A 16992-nucleotide genomic window follows, 5' to 3' on the forward strand; every position below is an offset into this window, starting at 1 on the left:
CTTATGGCAGGAATTTATTGTCTCACAGTTCTAGAGAAGAATAGAAGTCAAGGTGTTCTCAGAGTTGCTTTCTTCCAAGGGCTGTGAGGAAGAATCCTCCCAGATCCTCCCTTGACTTAGAGGTGGTGTTCCCTCTGCGTATTCACAGTGTCACCCCTCCATGTGTGTCTGTCTCTGCATCCAAATTTCCTCTTCTTACAGGGACACCGGTCAGTCCCACTAGGTTAGGTGCTCACCCTACACCTCTGTGACCTCATCTTAACTAGCCACATCTGCATCAGCCAGTTTCACAAAATGAACTTTGGGCTCAGGGAGCAGAGTTCCATCCCTAACAGAGGATTCTGCTATCAGGGTTTCTGATGTACTCTGGGGCAGATAACAAAAGCGTGTTTAGGAAAACTGAAAAAGCAGTGAATTAATTTAAGGTGGTAGAGCTCCTTGTGAGCAGAAAGTTGTACAAAAGACTGTGTTCCAGGCGGTGCCTGTTGTTCAGTGGGTAGGGCGCCGGCCCCATATACCAAGGGTGGCAGGTTCAAACCCAGCCCCAACCAAACTGCAACAAAAAAATGCCGGGCCTTGTGGTGGGCGCCTGTAGTCCCAGCTACTCAGGAGGCTGAGGCAAGAGAATCACCTAAGCCTGGGAGTTGGAGGTTACTGTGAGCTGTGATGCTACAGCACTCTACCAAGGGCAATAAAGTGAGACTCTGTCTCTACAAAAAAAAGAGAGAGAAAAAAAAAAAAAGACTGTGTTCCTTTGGTCTGCCCATCAACCCGGACAGCATCTTCATAATGTTCTATCTCTGAATCTCAAAAGTTATGTTTTACCTTTGAAATTCTAAAAAACAGTAGCCTCTATTCTCAAGAAACATAGGCTTTTTGTCTTCAAGGAGGCTGAGAGAGAGGAAGGGTCTTTCTCATGATTACCCAAGTGGTAGAGCAGGCTAGAGTCTGCACCTTTTAACAGCAGTCACACTTTCTTCCACCTGTTGATTAAATGCTTTTCTTCTGTATGTATAGACGCACTGTGGACACAGTGGATGTGTTACCTTTCTGATTTTTTTTCTTCATGGAGGAAGGCTAATTTGGGGGGAAACACCAGCATGTAGTAACCACAGTATGGTATGAGCACTTCCATTTGCCTGTGGGCTGACTTTGCACACGAATGCATTTACTGTGTCCCAGTCCCTGTGGATATGGTGGTATATGGGTAGGAAAGAGTGGCCCATGTCAGGACAGGTTGCAAACATAAACTCCTGCGTGTGCCTTTTTAGCGTGGCTGTGTAGAAGAAAGCTGGCAACATCCTGAAATATTTCCTGCAATACTTTGTCTGATCCACGTTCTTTTTTATTCCCCCTATCTTAGCAAATTGACGGAGAAGCATTTCTACTTATGACCCAAACGGACATTGTTAAAATTATGAGTATTAAGCTGGGCCCTGCTCTCAAAATTTTCAATTCTATCCTGATGTTTAAAGCTGCAGAGAAGAATTCTCACAATGAACTTTGAAGATAGTGAATTCTGAATTCTATCAGCTTTCGGCTTTAAAGCTCATGTTTTATTCAAAGCACAAGGACGGTTGTAACTCCTACGTGAGAATTCTCCAAAACTCAAGAAAAGAGCAACACTATCGAATTATTTATATTCCTCGAAAGACAATATATATATGAGTTCTTCTGAAAGTGCTTGAGCTTTTAACCAGGTACTGTCTAACAACAGGCATCTTTTGGTTCTGTTCACTGAGATAAATTTATCTTTGTAAATCTTTTTGAGGCTGGGGGGTGGGGGGCAGAAGGGACCTCATTATTTATGGAGGGTGGGGAGAGTAAGACTTTTGGCATTTTGTAAACATTGTTGAATTCTCTTTCATGTACACTGTTTCTTTTTCAATACTTTCGGAGACCTTTTTATATAATCAATTTCAAATTAAACCAAATTAGTCAAAACCTGGCTAAGTTTAGCCAGTGGGACTGTTATCTGTATTAATTTTGTGCCATATTTTGAATTGCAACATTATGCTAAGTATAACTTTGCAAGTCATGATATTGCCTAACTGCTTGTCCTAATTTGTTGAGGCTGAATAGTTGTAAAAATGAATTTTGTCACTGAGCCACAGGCGCCACCTGTGGCTCAGTGAGCAGGGCGCGGGCCCCGTATGCCGAGGGTGGTGGGTTCAGACCCAGCCCTGGCCAAACTGCAACAAAAAAATAGCCGGGCGTTGTGGCGGGCGCCTGTAGTCCCAGCTGCTCGGGAGGCTGAGGCAAGAGAATCGCGTAAGCCCAGGAGTTGGAGGTTGCTGTGAGTCATGTGACGCCACAGCACTCTACCGACGGCGGTACAGTGAGACTCTGTCTCTACAAAAAAAAAAAAAATGAATTTTCTTTGAATCAGTGTTTTTTACTTTTGCATGCATTATGAAATGTTAAAACAAATTACTTTTCACCAGCATCTTTACTATAATTACCAAAAACATGTATATAAAAGAATGGAATCGAAAAATAAAATATATAAACATAAATAGGTAGTGTATTTGAGTGGCATCAGCCTCCCGCATCATGGTGCCCATGTGTTTACAAGAGTCAGACAGCATCAGAGGAATATGCAGTTACACTGGGGGAATGTACAAGAGGACCTTGAACTATTATGTACCAGAGGACCCTGAGCTTTTCTCTACTTGTTGTTGAAGCAACTTGGGTGCTTTACAGACACCAAAGGCTCATTCTGTTGATAGAAACACTAATCTGTAAAGAGCTCTGATTCAGGTCTGAACAGTGTCCTCCAAACCCAAAGGTTTCCACCCAGCTTGACTGAAGACTGAACCTCTAGATATTACTGAAAAGACAAGGTGTGAAGAAACACCACCAGTTGACAAAAAATCCTAAATGCTCACAGATCAGTAAGGTGATTTCCCAAAGCAGTTAAGGATTTAAGAACCTCCATTTTGGAAAGGTTCCTTTCTCTGTAGAATATTTTGCCTCGATATATAAACATACAGATGCACTTTAAATGAAAACCTTGATTATAACTGATAGCTGGTAGTGTTTCTTATGTAAGAATGCATTTCTAAGGCAAAAGGTAAATTATTTTGTCAGTCTTTTGATGTACTTTCCATTTCCAGGAATGGATATTTATTCCAGGACTATTTTAAAAGTAGAAAGCAAAAGTTTGTAGCATGCTGTCTGAATTCTGGGGAGAGTTTCGCCCCCTTCTTCGTTGCTTTCATTCTGTCTGATGTCAGACTTCCTTTGATGTCCCCTGTTGGAAATCTAACAGCAGTCTTTTGCATTGGTCATAATTCAAGGTAAAACAGGGTCTGAGACATCACAGTGTCCTATTCATTTCTTTGCATGAATCTACTCAAATAAGTTTTTTTATTACTGTTTTATTCCCCCTTTTTTATGTTTTGTTCAGAATTTGTACATTCAAGTTGCACTTGTTATATCTGATATGAATGAAATAAAATCTTAATTGCAGATGCTTTCCTACATATGTATGATTTTTAAGAAAGCTTGTCAAATAGAAGGGGGGTGAAAACGGGACTGATACCAAGCGTATGGGCATTATATAGCTACGCAATGAATCTGGAGGATTCACAATTGTTTGTCAAACTATATCCCAAGATGATGTGATGAGTGAGAAAAAAATTTAAAAACTATGTTGTTAGGTCATGTAGCATTCGTTCCCACTGGAAATTTTTCCTATATTTTTTAAAAGCACATATCATAAGTAAAAAGGCTTTTAAATCTTATTGAAAACATCCACTCGTTCGATAATTTGCATGACCTCTTCTTAAACTTTTAAAAAATTTGATGAAGTAATCCAGGAAATGCTCACTCCATTGTGACGTAGATGTATTAACATATTTAAATCTCTTTTCAGTTCTCAAAAAGATCTTTCAAAACTAATAAGTAACATTGATATTTTGATAGTAACATCAAGGGCACTTTTAAACTGTAGTTTTGTAGTTTTTCCCTCATGAAATACTTGGAAAGAAGTGAAAGTGCAGTGAGTCTTCTTGGACCCTAAAAGCACTTGTACAATCATTGTCATGGCAGGTTAACAGCATTATAACCTGGGACTCTGGGCATATCCAATTAGGCACACAGGACAAGTCACTGTGTCTCTAGGGCAGGAAGCAGTAGCAGAGGGCACAGGTCACTGACATCAGCACCTGTGTTAGCAACATCAGCCAGCAACAAGGAGACCTCCGGAACGCAGCATGCCTCACCCTCAAATGACTCACAAAGAACAAAGCTTCTAGAGCCACACAGGTCATCTGGAGGAAAATGTTCAACTTCAAGATGTCAAGCAATGTCCAGACCCAAGACACAGACCACAGGCCACAAGTGTGTGGCGTTACTGTCACTAAATCTTTTAAAAATCACAGTGTCCTTTAAAAAACTTAAGTTAACCTTGACTGTGGAATTCCTAAGAAGTCAAATCAAAAGAAAAGTAACAGCTCCTTAATTAAGTAGCATTTTATTACCGAATTTCACAAAGAACTTAATATCTACGTGTAAAGATAGAAGGCCTTGAAATTCATTAACATCAGTGAGAACACAATGATTTTCTAATACCTACCTCTTAGCACAACCATAAAGCAAAACAATTTTTTATTAAGTTTCAACTTTCGTGCAGGAAAATTCAGATACAATACTTGGCATGCTTTTAATTAACTGGGTGTTGAAATTCTACTTCCCTTCCCTTTTCTTTCAAAGAAGGAAAATAGGGACTGTGCACATCAAAAATCAAAGTCTCTAGAAAGTTGAGGGTTTGGGATAGTCTTCTTGGACACTCAATCTCAAATACACGAAAGGCTGCTACTAGAACAGCCAAGGCAGTCACACAGTTATCCACCTTTGTGAGCCTCTCCTTTTCTAAATACAAAGAAAATTCGCAGACCTCAATGTTGAAAGGGTTTTTAACTTCTAACACAGGCGTGGACGTTTGCACCTGAAGAAAAGAATAGAGTCATTGTCAGGATAGGCAAAATAGCTAAATATCATGTAAAACATGCCTGAATTTAATCATGATATTACAATGAATAAGCTTGTGGCGATTTAGTATATTTATTAAATATGACAAAATATACTTTAAAATAGTATATCAGTCTGCTTTGTAATAAATTATAGGAAGATGTAAAATGTCAAAACCAATGGCTATTAACATACTGCACACCTTCTTATTCACAATGACAAAAAGGCTGGGGTCATCCCCAAAAACATCTGGGAGGAGTAAACATGTGGCAGTCATCTTCATATCTGTCAAAGTAAACATGTTTACAAAGTAAGCATTTAGCAATGGTAAGCTTTTAGCAATTCTTATAAGCAAAGCTAGGATTAAAACATCTGGATTTGTTTGTTATTACCTTCTACACAAAACAAGCTACCCTCCTTAGATCAGCATTTCACAACCTGTCTTAAGCACAGCCTTTTCTAATAAAACTTCCAAAATTTCATGTCTGCTCTGCAGATCATGTCAGGGGAAGATAAGAGTTCTGTACTCTCTATCAGCCAGGATGATTTCAGTTTGCTTCACCATGTGATTTATATCATAAAATTAACAGGTTACTAGTTCCCTAAATACAATTTTACAATATTGAGTGCACTTTAAAAATCTATACCTGAAAAGGCTGGGCGCAGTGGGTGGCTTACCCCTATAATCATAATCCTAGCACTCTGGGAGGCCGAGGTGAGTAGATCTCTTGAGCTCAGGAGTTGGAGACCAGACTGAGAAAGAATGAGACCCTGTCTCTAAAAAATAGCCAGGCACTTTAGTCCCAGCTTCTGGGGAGGCTGAGGCAAAAGCTTTCCTTGAGCTTAAGAGTTTGAGATTGCTGTGAACTATGATGCCACAGCACTCTAGTGAGGGTGACAAAGTGATACTCTGTCTAAGAAAATAATAATAAAATTAAAATCTATACCTCTACTCCTCCCTCATTGGAAAAAATATTTTTTCTTTCTTATCAGTTGTCTTCCAGAATGTCATTTATTACCAAAGCAGAGTTTTTCTCAATATCCTGAATTGTACAGAGAACTGGGACCAGACCACCCCACCCTGCCAATTTACTAACATTTCAGCATGTCTTCATCTGTGTACTGTTTCATTTTTTCTTGCAATGCAATATTGATTGGATTGTCCACCACTGAAAAAGAAGTCAGTATATTTTCTGAATAGGATTCCAATATGTGCCTTGTTTTCTTATAAATATCTGTTCTTGTAAGAAATTGGAATTCTCTGAACATCTGATAAGAGAAAAAAGCAATAGAAATATCAGATCGCAAGAAAAGCTAATACAGGCTTGGTGCCTGTAGCTCAAGCGGCTAAGGCGCCAGCCACATACACCAGCGCTGGCGGGTTTGAATCCAGCCCCGGCCTGCCAAACAATAATGACAGCTGCAACCAAAAAGTAGCTGGGCGTTGTGGTGAGCACCTGTAGTCCCAGCTACTTGGGAGGCTGAGGCAAGAGAATCACTTAAGCCCAAGAGTTGGAGGTTGCTTTGAGCTATGATGCCACAGTACTCTACCTAGAGTGACAGCTTGAGGCTCTGTCTTAAAAAATAAATAAATAAAGTGTTTCTTTAAAGGGTGTTAAACTTTGTTCTGACAGTTAAATTCCTGGTCTCTACTCTGGTCCTATCAGAGTTGATGTTATCATTTGTTTGGATATTTTTTTCTCAGTGTTTGTCCTAGTCTGACCTAGGGGATGGTCCTGCCTCTAATTTAGACGCTGGCTTTCTTACGTCCTAAGTGGATGCCTAGGGTGCTCAGTGGGGTCTCTCCACTCTAAGCCAACATTCTCTTAATTGTCCACACTGGAAAATCTCAGCTCTCAGCCAAGACTGACACTGCGTAGACTTCCATCCCCACTCTCAGTTTCTCCAGTGCCCCGTCCTGCATAAACCAGCCCCTCCCTGACTCCCAAACCAATTTCTTCCTGGTCAGTTCAGTGGGACCACTCTGGACGATGAAATAGAACATGAACCTGAGGCAGAAAGCCGTAGCACAGCTATGTGTTTCCTTTTTATTAAGGAGCAGAGTCCTGCGATGTCTGTTGTCTAATGCCTGAGAGTGGCTACCAGAATGAAGTCCAGCACCAGTTATCCATCATGGCCTAAAGCGAAACTCAGATTAAAAAAAAAATATATATATATATATATATATATCTTTTCTGACACACAGTCTCACTCTGTCACCCTGGGTAGAATGCCATGGTGTCATAGCTTACAGCAACCTCAAACTCTTGGACTCAAGGGATCCTCTTGCCTCAGCCTCCATAGTAGCTGAGACTACAGGCGCCCACCACACTCCTAGCTAGTTTTAGAGATGGGATCTCGCTCTTGCTTAGACTGATCTCCTAGCCCTCTGGGAGGCCGATATGGTAGGATCACTTGAACTCAAGAATTCAAGACCAGCCTGAACATAAATGGCACCCTGTCTGTACTAAAAATAGAAAAATTAGCCAGGCATTGTAGTGCATGCCTGTAGTCCCAGCTACCTGGTAGGCTGAGGCAGGTCCTCTAGCCCAAAGGACAGACTAAGACTCTGTGTCAGAGAAAAAAAAAAAAAAAGTGCAGTCATTATAAAAACCATACTCCAATCCATATTTTGGAAGGGTGAAATACCTGAGGGAATGAGGAAGAACAGTGGAAGATAAAGGCAAAGTACCTGAACATGACTTTGGTCTGGAAACTGCTTTTCACCCAGGCCACAGGGGACCTCAGCCAGAAGGGATCTCACCTGACCTCAGTATGAGGGCCTGAGCTCAGGTGATCCTCCCTCCTTGGCCTCCCAGAGTGCTAGCGGACCAGCTCGAGCAAGATCACATTGCAAGGCCACTTAACATAGTCTATGTATTTTTTTTTCCTAAAGATGAGGTCTTGCTATGTTGCTCAGGCTGGTGTCAAACTCCAGGCCTTCATTTCTAGGCTGTGCTCCAATGAAGAGCCCTAAGGCTGCAACGTTAGCGACCAGAGCAGCCTTACCAACCATCCACTAATTCTGTCAGCATCCAAAAATCAGTTCTGCATGGCCATGTCACTCTCTGCTCTCTGTTGGGCATTTTTCAAACTATTGATATTTAAAATATGCTCCCTACTTTTACAGAGTGTATTAACTATCAGTATGGTAGGTTTTGGCTTTAAGGCTATATTTGTAGGTGTGTCAATTTGGCATACTTTTCCAATAGCCAGAGGCTGCCAGTGATTACTATTCCTAGCAACCCAAAGATTAAGAGGAAACAAGCAAAAGCCAAGGCAGGGTTAGAGGATTAGATGGATTAATCCATGTAAAGCATTTAGAACATGCTGTTGCATAGTAAGCACTCAGATGTTTGCTATTGACATTATTATTAAAATAATACAGGCAAATTCTTTCTTTTTTCTTCCCCCCCACCCCCATCCTGGTGGCAAATTCTTATTTCAGGTTTTTTGGGGGGGAAAATGTAAACTATTTCATGTTTAATTGGGTTGATTATACCCACAGAATTCCTCTATAAAATGTGTTTTCAAGTATAAACTTTGATGTACCTTTCATTATATACCACAGCTAAAATTATGTTAAAGTTAAAAGACCCTTGAATGGTCTCCTTACACTGAGTGAAAGGGTATTTAATTTACCCATGAGACTTCATATATTTTGAAGACCACTTTATGCAATCATTTGGAATCCTTCGAGTAAGGTTGCATAGGAATAGTTCCTTAAAAAAAGTTTCCCAGTTTGATTGTCTAAAAGCATTCATAGGGAAAATGATTAACACTCAAAATACCCCTAAGTCATGATCCCCCAGCCTTTGTGATAAGTCTGGTAACAGAGAACTCCAGTTCTGAAGGCAGCCAAGACCTCATCTGACCATGCTTGCTGAAATGTTTACCAAATGGGTCTCGCGGGACGTAGCCCGCTACGCCTGTCAGGCCTCACACCCTAAAATCCACACCCACTGTCTTGCTACTTGTCCTGTTACCACTCCAAGAGGAAAGAGGGGAAAAAATCAATTTGGACACTGTAATCAGAATTATAAGTGAATAAAGATACCAACCAGGCATGGTGATTCACGCCTATAATCCTAGCATGTTGGAGGTCCAAGGCAGGAGGATTGCTTGAACCCAGGAGTTTGGGACTAGCCTAGGCAACAGTGAGACCTACCTCTCTACAAAGAACAAAAACTAGCCTGGCATGGTGACACATGACCTGTAGTCCTAGCTACTCGGTAGACTGAGGCAGGAGGAGTGTTTAACCCCAGGAGTCTAAGGTTGCAGTGAGCTAAGATGATGCCACTGCACCCTATCCAGGGCAATAAAGCAAGACCCTATCTCAAAAATAAACAAATAAATACCTGATAAGGGCACTTCAAGAAAGGAAACAGTTTAAGAATGTCCTTCCGAGGCGTTCTGCTGCCCATCATCTTTCTTCTTATTTCCAGAGTCTGGCTCATCCTCTTGTCAATTTCTATCCAGTTCTTTTCTGTTTTCACATATTCTTGCTGGAACCAATTAATATGTTCATCTACCTCAGAATTTAAACAAACAACTTCTCCCTGCAAAATATATTTAAAATATCAATGAATTCCATGTTTCAAGTAGTAGTTGGATACTTCAAGAATACTTGAATTACAGACTCGAAATAACATACTCTCAAGGTGAACATTCCTGATTACGCTTGGCCTTGATCATAGTTAACAAATGGACAGGCTTTCATGAAAACAAAAAGACAAAATATTAAAAGGAGATAAAAAGTCTTTAACACATTGACTGACACACTAGAAAAAAAAGTTTTTCCTTACCGCACTCGAAAAAAATTTTTTTCCTTGGGGCCGAGGTCAAGAGATGTGTGAGTTAAATATGCTTCGTGATACCCCAGACCCAAAATTAGTGTAAGTAAACCCAGACTCAAGTTAGTATAAGTGGAATACGATTCACATAGCAGTTAATGTGTTAAATTAAGGTTTTATTATTACTATTATCTATTCTCTTTTTAAACGCCTTTTTATAGGTCCAGTACCATGCTGTATAATTCAAGTTCCAAGTAATAGCAGTGAGCATCAGTGAATTATCAATCCATCAATGATAATCACTATACATTTGGGTACATTGGGTAGGGTTGAGGGGGCACAGCTAAGAAATACCTCACAAATTCTTCCTGAAAATCTTAAGACATCAACTATGAAGAAACAAAAAACAAACAAATCTTCCCAGAAAAATTAGTTGAGAGAGCACTCGCTGAACTGCGCTTGAATGAAAGCTGATCAGCTGTCTAAATGACCAGCATGTGGGCATTTGTTACCTATAAACATGAAAAAGATGATAAGGAACCGAAATGCTCTTACATCAAGGCTTTTATAAGCACATTAGGAAAGCTCTGGATAGACCCACTGTCTGTGAACACAGGACATAGATCAAGGAAACAAATTTCTTTTTTTTTTTTTTTTTTGAGACAGAGTCTCACTATGTTGCCCTCGGTAGTGCCGTGGCGTCACAGCCCACAGCAACCTCAAGCTCTTGGGCTTATGTGATTCTCTTGCCTCAGCCTCCCAAGTAGCTGGGACTACAGGCACCCACCACAACACCCGGCTATTTTTTTGTTGCAGTTGTCATTGTTGTTTAGCTGGCCTGGGCCAGGATCGAACCCACCAGCCTCGGTGTATATGGCTGGCACCGTAACCACTGGACTATGGGCTCCGAGATAAGAGGAACAAATGTCTTAAAAAATATAACTTACCAAACAGATTAAACAGAAATTCATATGCGCTTACATAAATGTAATTATAACAAAAAGTCTTTCTACAAAGAATATATTATACTAAGAAGAACCTGGGAGAGCTTATAATACTTGACTTTTTAAACAGTGTTTCAAAGTTAGGCACATTCTTTCAAAAAGGGGGAAAGAGGGCAGTGCCTGTGGCTCAAAGGAGTAGGGTGCTGGCCCCATATGCCGGAAGTGGCAGGTTCAAACCCAGCCCCAGCCAAAAACTGCAAAAAAAAAAAAAAAAAAAAAAAAGGGTATGGGGGAAAGAGAGGATGTTTTCCAACTCATTCTATGAAAACTTTATGACATCCATCCCAAACAGGAAAGAATAATACCAGAGAGGAATAGTGCAGGTCACCCTGACTCATGGAGCAAAGTTGTAAATATTAGGAACAAGAAACAACTCAGTTGAGTTTATACCAGAAATGCAATGATAGTTTGATATTGTTAAGGAAGCTATACTGCACATACTATCATACTGAATCTCAATTTTTCAGCCACTGTTATAGAAAGATTTGAGGGAGAAAAAAAAAGTAGATTTTGAGAAATGTGATATAGTAACAGTTCTATGATCTTACTTGGATTATCTAAATATGTATAAATATATACTGCATTAACTATTACAGATAAAAACATATAATTATTCGTAATAATGCAGAAAAAGTATTTTATAAAATTCAATATGTCTTTATTATTAAAGAAAACAACTTTTGCCAAAATAAGAAGGGATTTTTTTTTATACCTTTAAAGTTATCTACCAAAAATCTAGAGCTAACATAATTTTTAATAATGAAACTTTAAAAGGATTCTCTTTAAAATTAGAAAGGAGACAAAGATGCTTTATTACATTCTTTTTTTTTTTTTTTTTTTTTTGTAGAGACAGAGTCTCACTTTATGGCCCTTGGTAGAGTGCCGTGGCCTCACCCAGCTCACAGCAACCTCCAACTCCTGGGCTTAAGCAATTCTCTTGCCTCAGCCTCCCGAGTAGCTGGGACCACAGGCGCCCGCCACAACGCCCGGCTATTTTTTTGGTTGCAGTTTGGCCGGGGCCGGGTTTGAACCCGCCACCCTCGGTATATGGGGCCGGCACCTTACCGACTGAGCCACAGGCGCCGCCCCTTTATTACATTCTTATTCAATTTTGTACTGGAAATCTTAGCCAGAGTAATAAGAAAAGAAAATGAGAGACCAGGCATTACAGGTTCACATCTGTAATCCTAGCATTCTGGGAGACCGAGGCCAGTGGATTGCCTGATCTCACAAGTTCAAGACCAGCCTAGCCAGAGCAAGATCCCTCTCTCTAAAAATGGCTGGGCATTGTGGCGGGCTCCTGAGACAAGAAAATAGCTTGAGCCCAAGAGTTTGAGGTTGCTGTGAGCCGTGACACCACAGCATTCTACCAGGAACAGCAAAGTGACACTCTGTCTCAAAGAAAAAAAATAAATAAAAGGTAAAAAAAAAAAAAATTGGAAAGAGAGAGACAAAATTATCATTATTCATAGAAAATGTTATTGTTCAAGAAAAAATTTAAAACGATGCACACCTAATCAATTATAATTGAGAAAAGTTTTTCCAGAGCAACTGAATATAAGATAAATATACTAAAATACACTAATAACCTGAAAATATAATTTTATACAACTGCCAAAGGAAAAAAAAATGAGAAAGTATCTTGGAAGAAAACTAACTTTTCTTTCTCCATAAAAGTAGACATTTATGGAGAAAATTATGAAATTATTGGAAAATATTAGTGAAACCTGAATAAATTGATAGATCTACTATGTTTACAGAAAGAATATCATAAGGACATCACCTTTCTCCAAGTGGAGCCATTAATTGAACAATACTCTGTCAAAATCCAAAACCTATCTAGGCAGTGCCTGTGGCTCAGTCGGTAGGGCGCTGGCCCCATATACCGAGGGTGGCAGGTTCAAACCCGGCCCCGGCCAAAACTGCAACCAAAAAATAGCCGGGTGTTGTGGCGGGCGCCTGTAGTCCCAGCTGCTCGGGAGGCTGAGGCAAGAGAATCGCTTGGGCCCCGGAGTTGGAGGTTGCTGTGAGCTGGGTGAGGCCACGGCACTCTACCGAGGGCCATAAAGTGAGACTCTGTCTCTACAAAAAAAAAAAATCCAAAACCTATCAAAACTAAGTATTTTTTCACCAGAACTTGAGAAGCTGATTCTAAAATTCTTATGAAACATTAAAAAACTCAAGAATAACCAAGGCACTTCTAAAGAATAATAATAAGGTAGTGATGGGAAAATAGCAAGACATGTTACCACTATGAAAGTAAAAACAGTTGGTATTCATGCAGTGATAGCTAACTCCAGTAGTGGAACATAGCAGAGCTTCTAGACACAGCCATGGAAACAAGAGCAATGGCATCACAAATCCCTACGATAGAGGAGAACTATTTTATAGAAGGTGAAATTATCCACATGATTTAATTCTTTTAAATTTACATGGTTTAACAACTGAAATGTTAAAGGCAAACTTCGAAAAACTGTTTTAAAGAAAATAGAATATTTCTTGTCACCTCAAGGTAAAAAAGGATTTCCTAAAAGCACTAATCATAAGAGAAATGATTGGTAAATATACCTACATTAAAATTACAAACTTGTATTTCTTTGTCAAAAGACACCAGAAAGAAATTTAAAAGGCAAGGCACCGCCTGGGAGAAGATACTACAGTAGATGTAATTTGTATAGGATAGAAAACAGAATATATAAAGGATTTTTTCAAATAAATAAGAAAAAGAGCAACCTCACAGAAAAATAGGCAAAAGACACGAAGAAACATTTTACAGAGGAGCGACATGAATATCTCATAAATATCAACCTTATAAGTAATTAAAAAGAAAATTAGAAGGAAGTAAGATACCATTTTATTCCTCATAGACTGGGGGAAGGGAGAAAAAGAATCAAAGTAACAAGTACTGCTCAGAGAGCTTACCTGGCTGTAATCATCCAGGGAAATAACTGGGCACTGCCTTCTTGTGAAGCGGAATATTTGCATACCCCACAAGCCAGCAATTCAACCCTTAGTGTAAATCCTTGAGAAAAGCTTCACATAGGCACCAAAGCACACACACAAGCATGACTGCAACAGCATGGATCATAATGACCAAAACTGGAAACAAATCAAACGTCCCTTAACAGGAAAATGGCCAAATAAACTATGGTGCTGTCACAACAAATTATTAAACCAACAGGAAAATGAATAAACTACACAGCTCAGTTTAACAGCCCTGGATGGATCCCAGAGAAGTTACACTGAGTGAAAAAAAGGAAGTTATCAAAGACAACATAGTTTTCTTTCCTTTTTCTTTTCTTTTCTCTTCCTCGCTCTTCCTCTCTCTCTCTTTCCTTTTTTTTTTTTTTTTTCTGACTGTCACTCTGTTGGCCAGGCTACAGTACCATGACATTATAGCTCACAGCAACCTCTAACCCTTGGGTTCAGGAGATTTTCCCGCCTCAGCCTCCAACTCGCAGGGATTATAGGTGCCTGCCATGACACCTGGCTAATTTCTATATTTTCGGTAGAGACAGGGTCTCACTTTTTCTCAGACTGGTTTCGAACTCCTGAGCTCAAAGCAATCCACCCACCTCAGCCTCAGGGTAATTTGTCAAAAGATACCAGAAAGAAATGTAAAAGGCAAGGCACCACCTGGGAGAAGATACTACAGTAGATGTAATTTGCAAAGGAGTAGAATACAGAATATATAAAGGATGTTTTCAAACAAAATCACTGCACCCGGCTGACATCATAGTTTTCATATCATGATGTAAGCATCAAAGACAAGCAAAACAAAACAATATATTTCTTAAGAATTCATGCATATAGGCTGAGGCAGGTAGATTACCTGTGCTCACGGGTTCAAGACCACCCTGAGCCAGAGCTATTTTTTTTTTTCTCTAAAATTCAGCCAGGCATTGTGGCGGGCACCTGGCGGGCAACTACTCAGGAGGCTGAGGCAAGAGAATCACTTGAACCAAGAGTTTGAGGTTTCTGTGAGCTAACGTGCCACGACCATGACACTCTATTGAGGGCAACTAAGTGAGACTCTGTCTCAAAAAAAAAAAAGAATTCATGCATATGTGGCTTGGTACGGTGGCTCACACCTGTAATCCTAGCACTCTGGGAGATTGAGGTAGGAGGATCCCTTGAGTTCAGCAGTTCAAGACCAGCCTGAGCAAGAGCCACACAAGGGTGTGCCCCATCTCTACTAAAAAATAGAAATATTAGCTAGGTATTGTGGTGGCATATATCGTCCCAGCTACTGAGAAGACAGAAGGGTCACATGAACCTAGGCGTTTGAGGTTGCTGTGAGCTAGGCTGACGTCACAGCACTCCAGCCTGGGCAAAAATTCGTGTATATGTATTAAAATCATTTATTAAAAAAAACAGGTAAATGGGCTCGGCGCCTGTATCTCAGCAGCTAGGGCGCCAGCCACATACACCAGAGCTGTTGGGTTCAAATCCAGCCTGGGCCTGCCAAACAACAATGACAACTACAACCAAAAAATAGCTGGGCATTGTGGCGGGCACCTGTAGTCCCAGCTACCTGGGAGGCTGAGGCAAGAGAATCGCTTAAGCCCAGGAGTTGCTATAAGCTGTGACGCCACAGCACTCTACCCACAGCAACAGCTTGAGACTTTGTCTAAAAAAAACCCAGGTAAATGATAAACCTGAAATTCAGAGTGGTGGTGACTTCCAGAGCCCAGTCGTGCTGGAAAGGTAGGCAGTGAGAGATGGGCGGCAAAAAACAGAGGCACACATGCCAGAGCAAGCAGTGTTCTAATCCTAAGCTGAATGTTAGGCTCACAGTGTTCAGCCTCCATGAATGTTAGAGCAACTTTTTTTTTAATAGAAAGAAAATATACAAATTTTTTTAAAGTAAAAAGAAAAGGTTTTAATTATATAAATAGCTTTCCAGTATTGAAAGAACAGTGAAATTTCTATAACTGCTGATACTATAATTTAGAGACTGCCGTATGCGTGCAACCCAGTCATGAAAGTGAGCGTTTCTAGGGAGCTTCTACCTGATTGGACTGACTGGGGCCTGACACAATAGTAGTAGGTTGTATTGTAGATTGAAGGCTGCAACAGAATGTAAAATTCTCACCCTTGGCTCAACGCCTGTGCTCAGCAGCTAGGGCGCTGGCCACGTACACCGAGGCTGGCGGGTTTGAATCCAACCCCCACCCCCCCCGCCCTGCTAAAACAACAATGACAGCTGCAACAAAAAATTACTGGGGGCGGCGCCTGTGGCTCAGTGAGTGGGGTGCCGGCCCCATATGCCGAGGGTGGCGGGTTCGGACCCAGCCCCGGCCAAATTGCAACAACAAAAAAAAAATAGCCGGGCGTTGTGGCGGACGCCTGTAGTCCCAGCTACTCGGGAGGCTGAGGCAAGAGAATCGCGTAAGCCCAAGAGTTAGAGGTTGCTGTGAGCTGTGCAACGCCACGGCACTCTACTGAGGGCCGTACAGTGAGACTCTGTCTCTACAAAAAAAAAAAAAAAAAAGAAAAAATTACTGGGAGTTGGGGTGGCGCCTGTGGCTCAAAGGAGTAGGGCATCGGCCCCATATGCCGGAGGTGGCGGGTTTAAACCCAGCCCTGACCAAAAACTGAAATAAAATAAAATAAAAATAACTGGGCGTTGTAGTGGGCACCTGTAGTCCCAGCTACTGGAAGTCTGAGGCAGGAGAATCGCTTAAGCCAAAGAGTTTAAGGTTGCTGTAAGCTGTGATGCCATAGCACTCTATCCAGGGTGACATAATGAGACTCTGTCTCCAAAAATTAATTAATTAATGAAAATTCTCACCCTTTTAATGAAATATAGTGTTAGATGTATTGTTAGATATATTGTTAATGAGTTATGTATTATTAGAGCTGGAAAGAACTTAGAAATCATCTGGTCTATGCCGCCTACTTTACTGATGAGCAAATTGGGATTCTCAAAGGAAAAGTGATTTGCCCAAACAAGGGGGTCCCATTAGGGTAGCCCTCTACTCCTCTAAGGGGTGGGGGTAAAAAAGAAATCAAACGAAGACTACATGAGGCACAGAGGAGAGGCCTCATGGCCAGGCGTACATTGACGGGAAGTGTGAAAGTCATCTGTGAGATTTGTGACATCTGAGGAATCAGGACAAAAGAACCAGAACATTAACTTGAGCTGGATCCAAACAAACTGCATAAACAGCCCCTGCCACGCCTCCTTTACCACGCCAGCTCTGGCAACACGGAGCAGT

General features: G+C 40.8%; 2 protein-coding genes across 8 annotated transcripts in view; one reads left to right on the forward strand and one right to left on the reverse strand.

Annotated features, from left to right (window-relative positions):
* The window catches only part of L3MBTL3 (L3MBTL histone methyl-lysine binding protein 3), a 132962-nt gene extending 129489 nt beyond the window's left edge, over positions 1 to 3473 (forward strand). For all 7 annotated transcript variants that reach the window (XM_053592346.1, XM_053592350.1, XM_053592349.1 and 4 more), the window contains one exon: positions 1364 to 3473. In XM_053592346.1, the coding sequence (XP_053448321.1) occupies positions 1364 to 1507 (144 nt within the window). In that variant the 3' untranslated portion in view covers positions 1508 to 3473. The remainder of the gene's footprint in view (positions 1 to 1363) is intronic.
* Positions 3474 to 4461: 988 nt separating this feature from the next.
* SAMD3 (sterile alpha motif domain containing 3) overlaps positions 4462 to 16992 on the reverse strand; it is a 40306-nt gene continuing 27775 nt past the window's right edge. The window contains exons 7-10 of the mRNA XM_053591664.1: positions 9333 to 9533; positions 6072 to 6243; positions 5177 to 5259; positions 4462 to 4951 (exon numbers count right to left, since the gene is read on the reverse strand). Coding sequence (XP_053447639.1) covers positions 4667 to 4951; positions 5177 to 5259; positions 6072 to 6243; positions 9333 to 9533 — 741 coding nt within the window. The 3' untranslated portion in view covers positions 4462 to 4666. The remainder of the gene's footprint in view (positions 4952 to 5176; positions 5260 to 6071; positions 6244 to 9332; positions 9534 to 16992) is intronic.

This window comes from Nycticebus coucang, chromosome 5, assembly GCF_027406575.1.
Source record: "Nycticebus coucang isolate mNycCou1 chromosome 5, mNycCou1.pri, whole genome shotgun sequence".
In the NCBI taxonomy this organism is placed as follows: domain Eukaryota; kingdom Metazoa; phylum Chordata; class Mammalia; order Primates; family Lorisidae; genus Nycticebus; species Nycticebus coucang.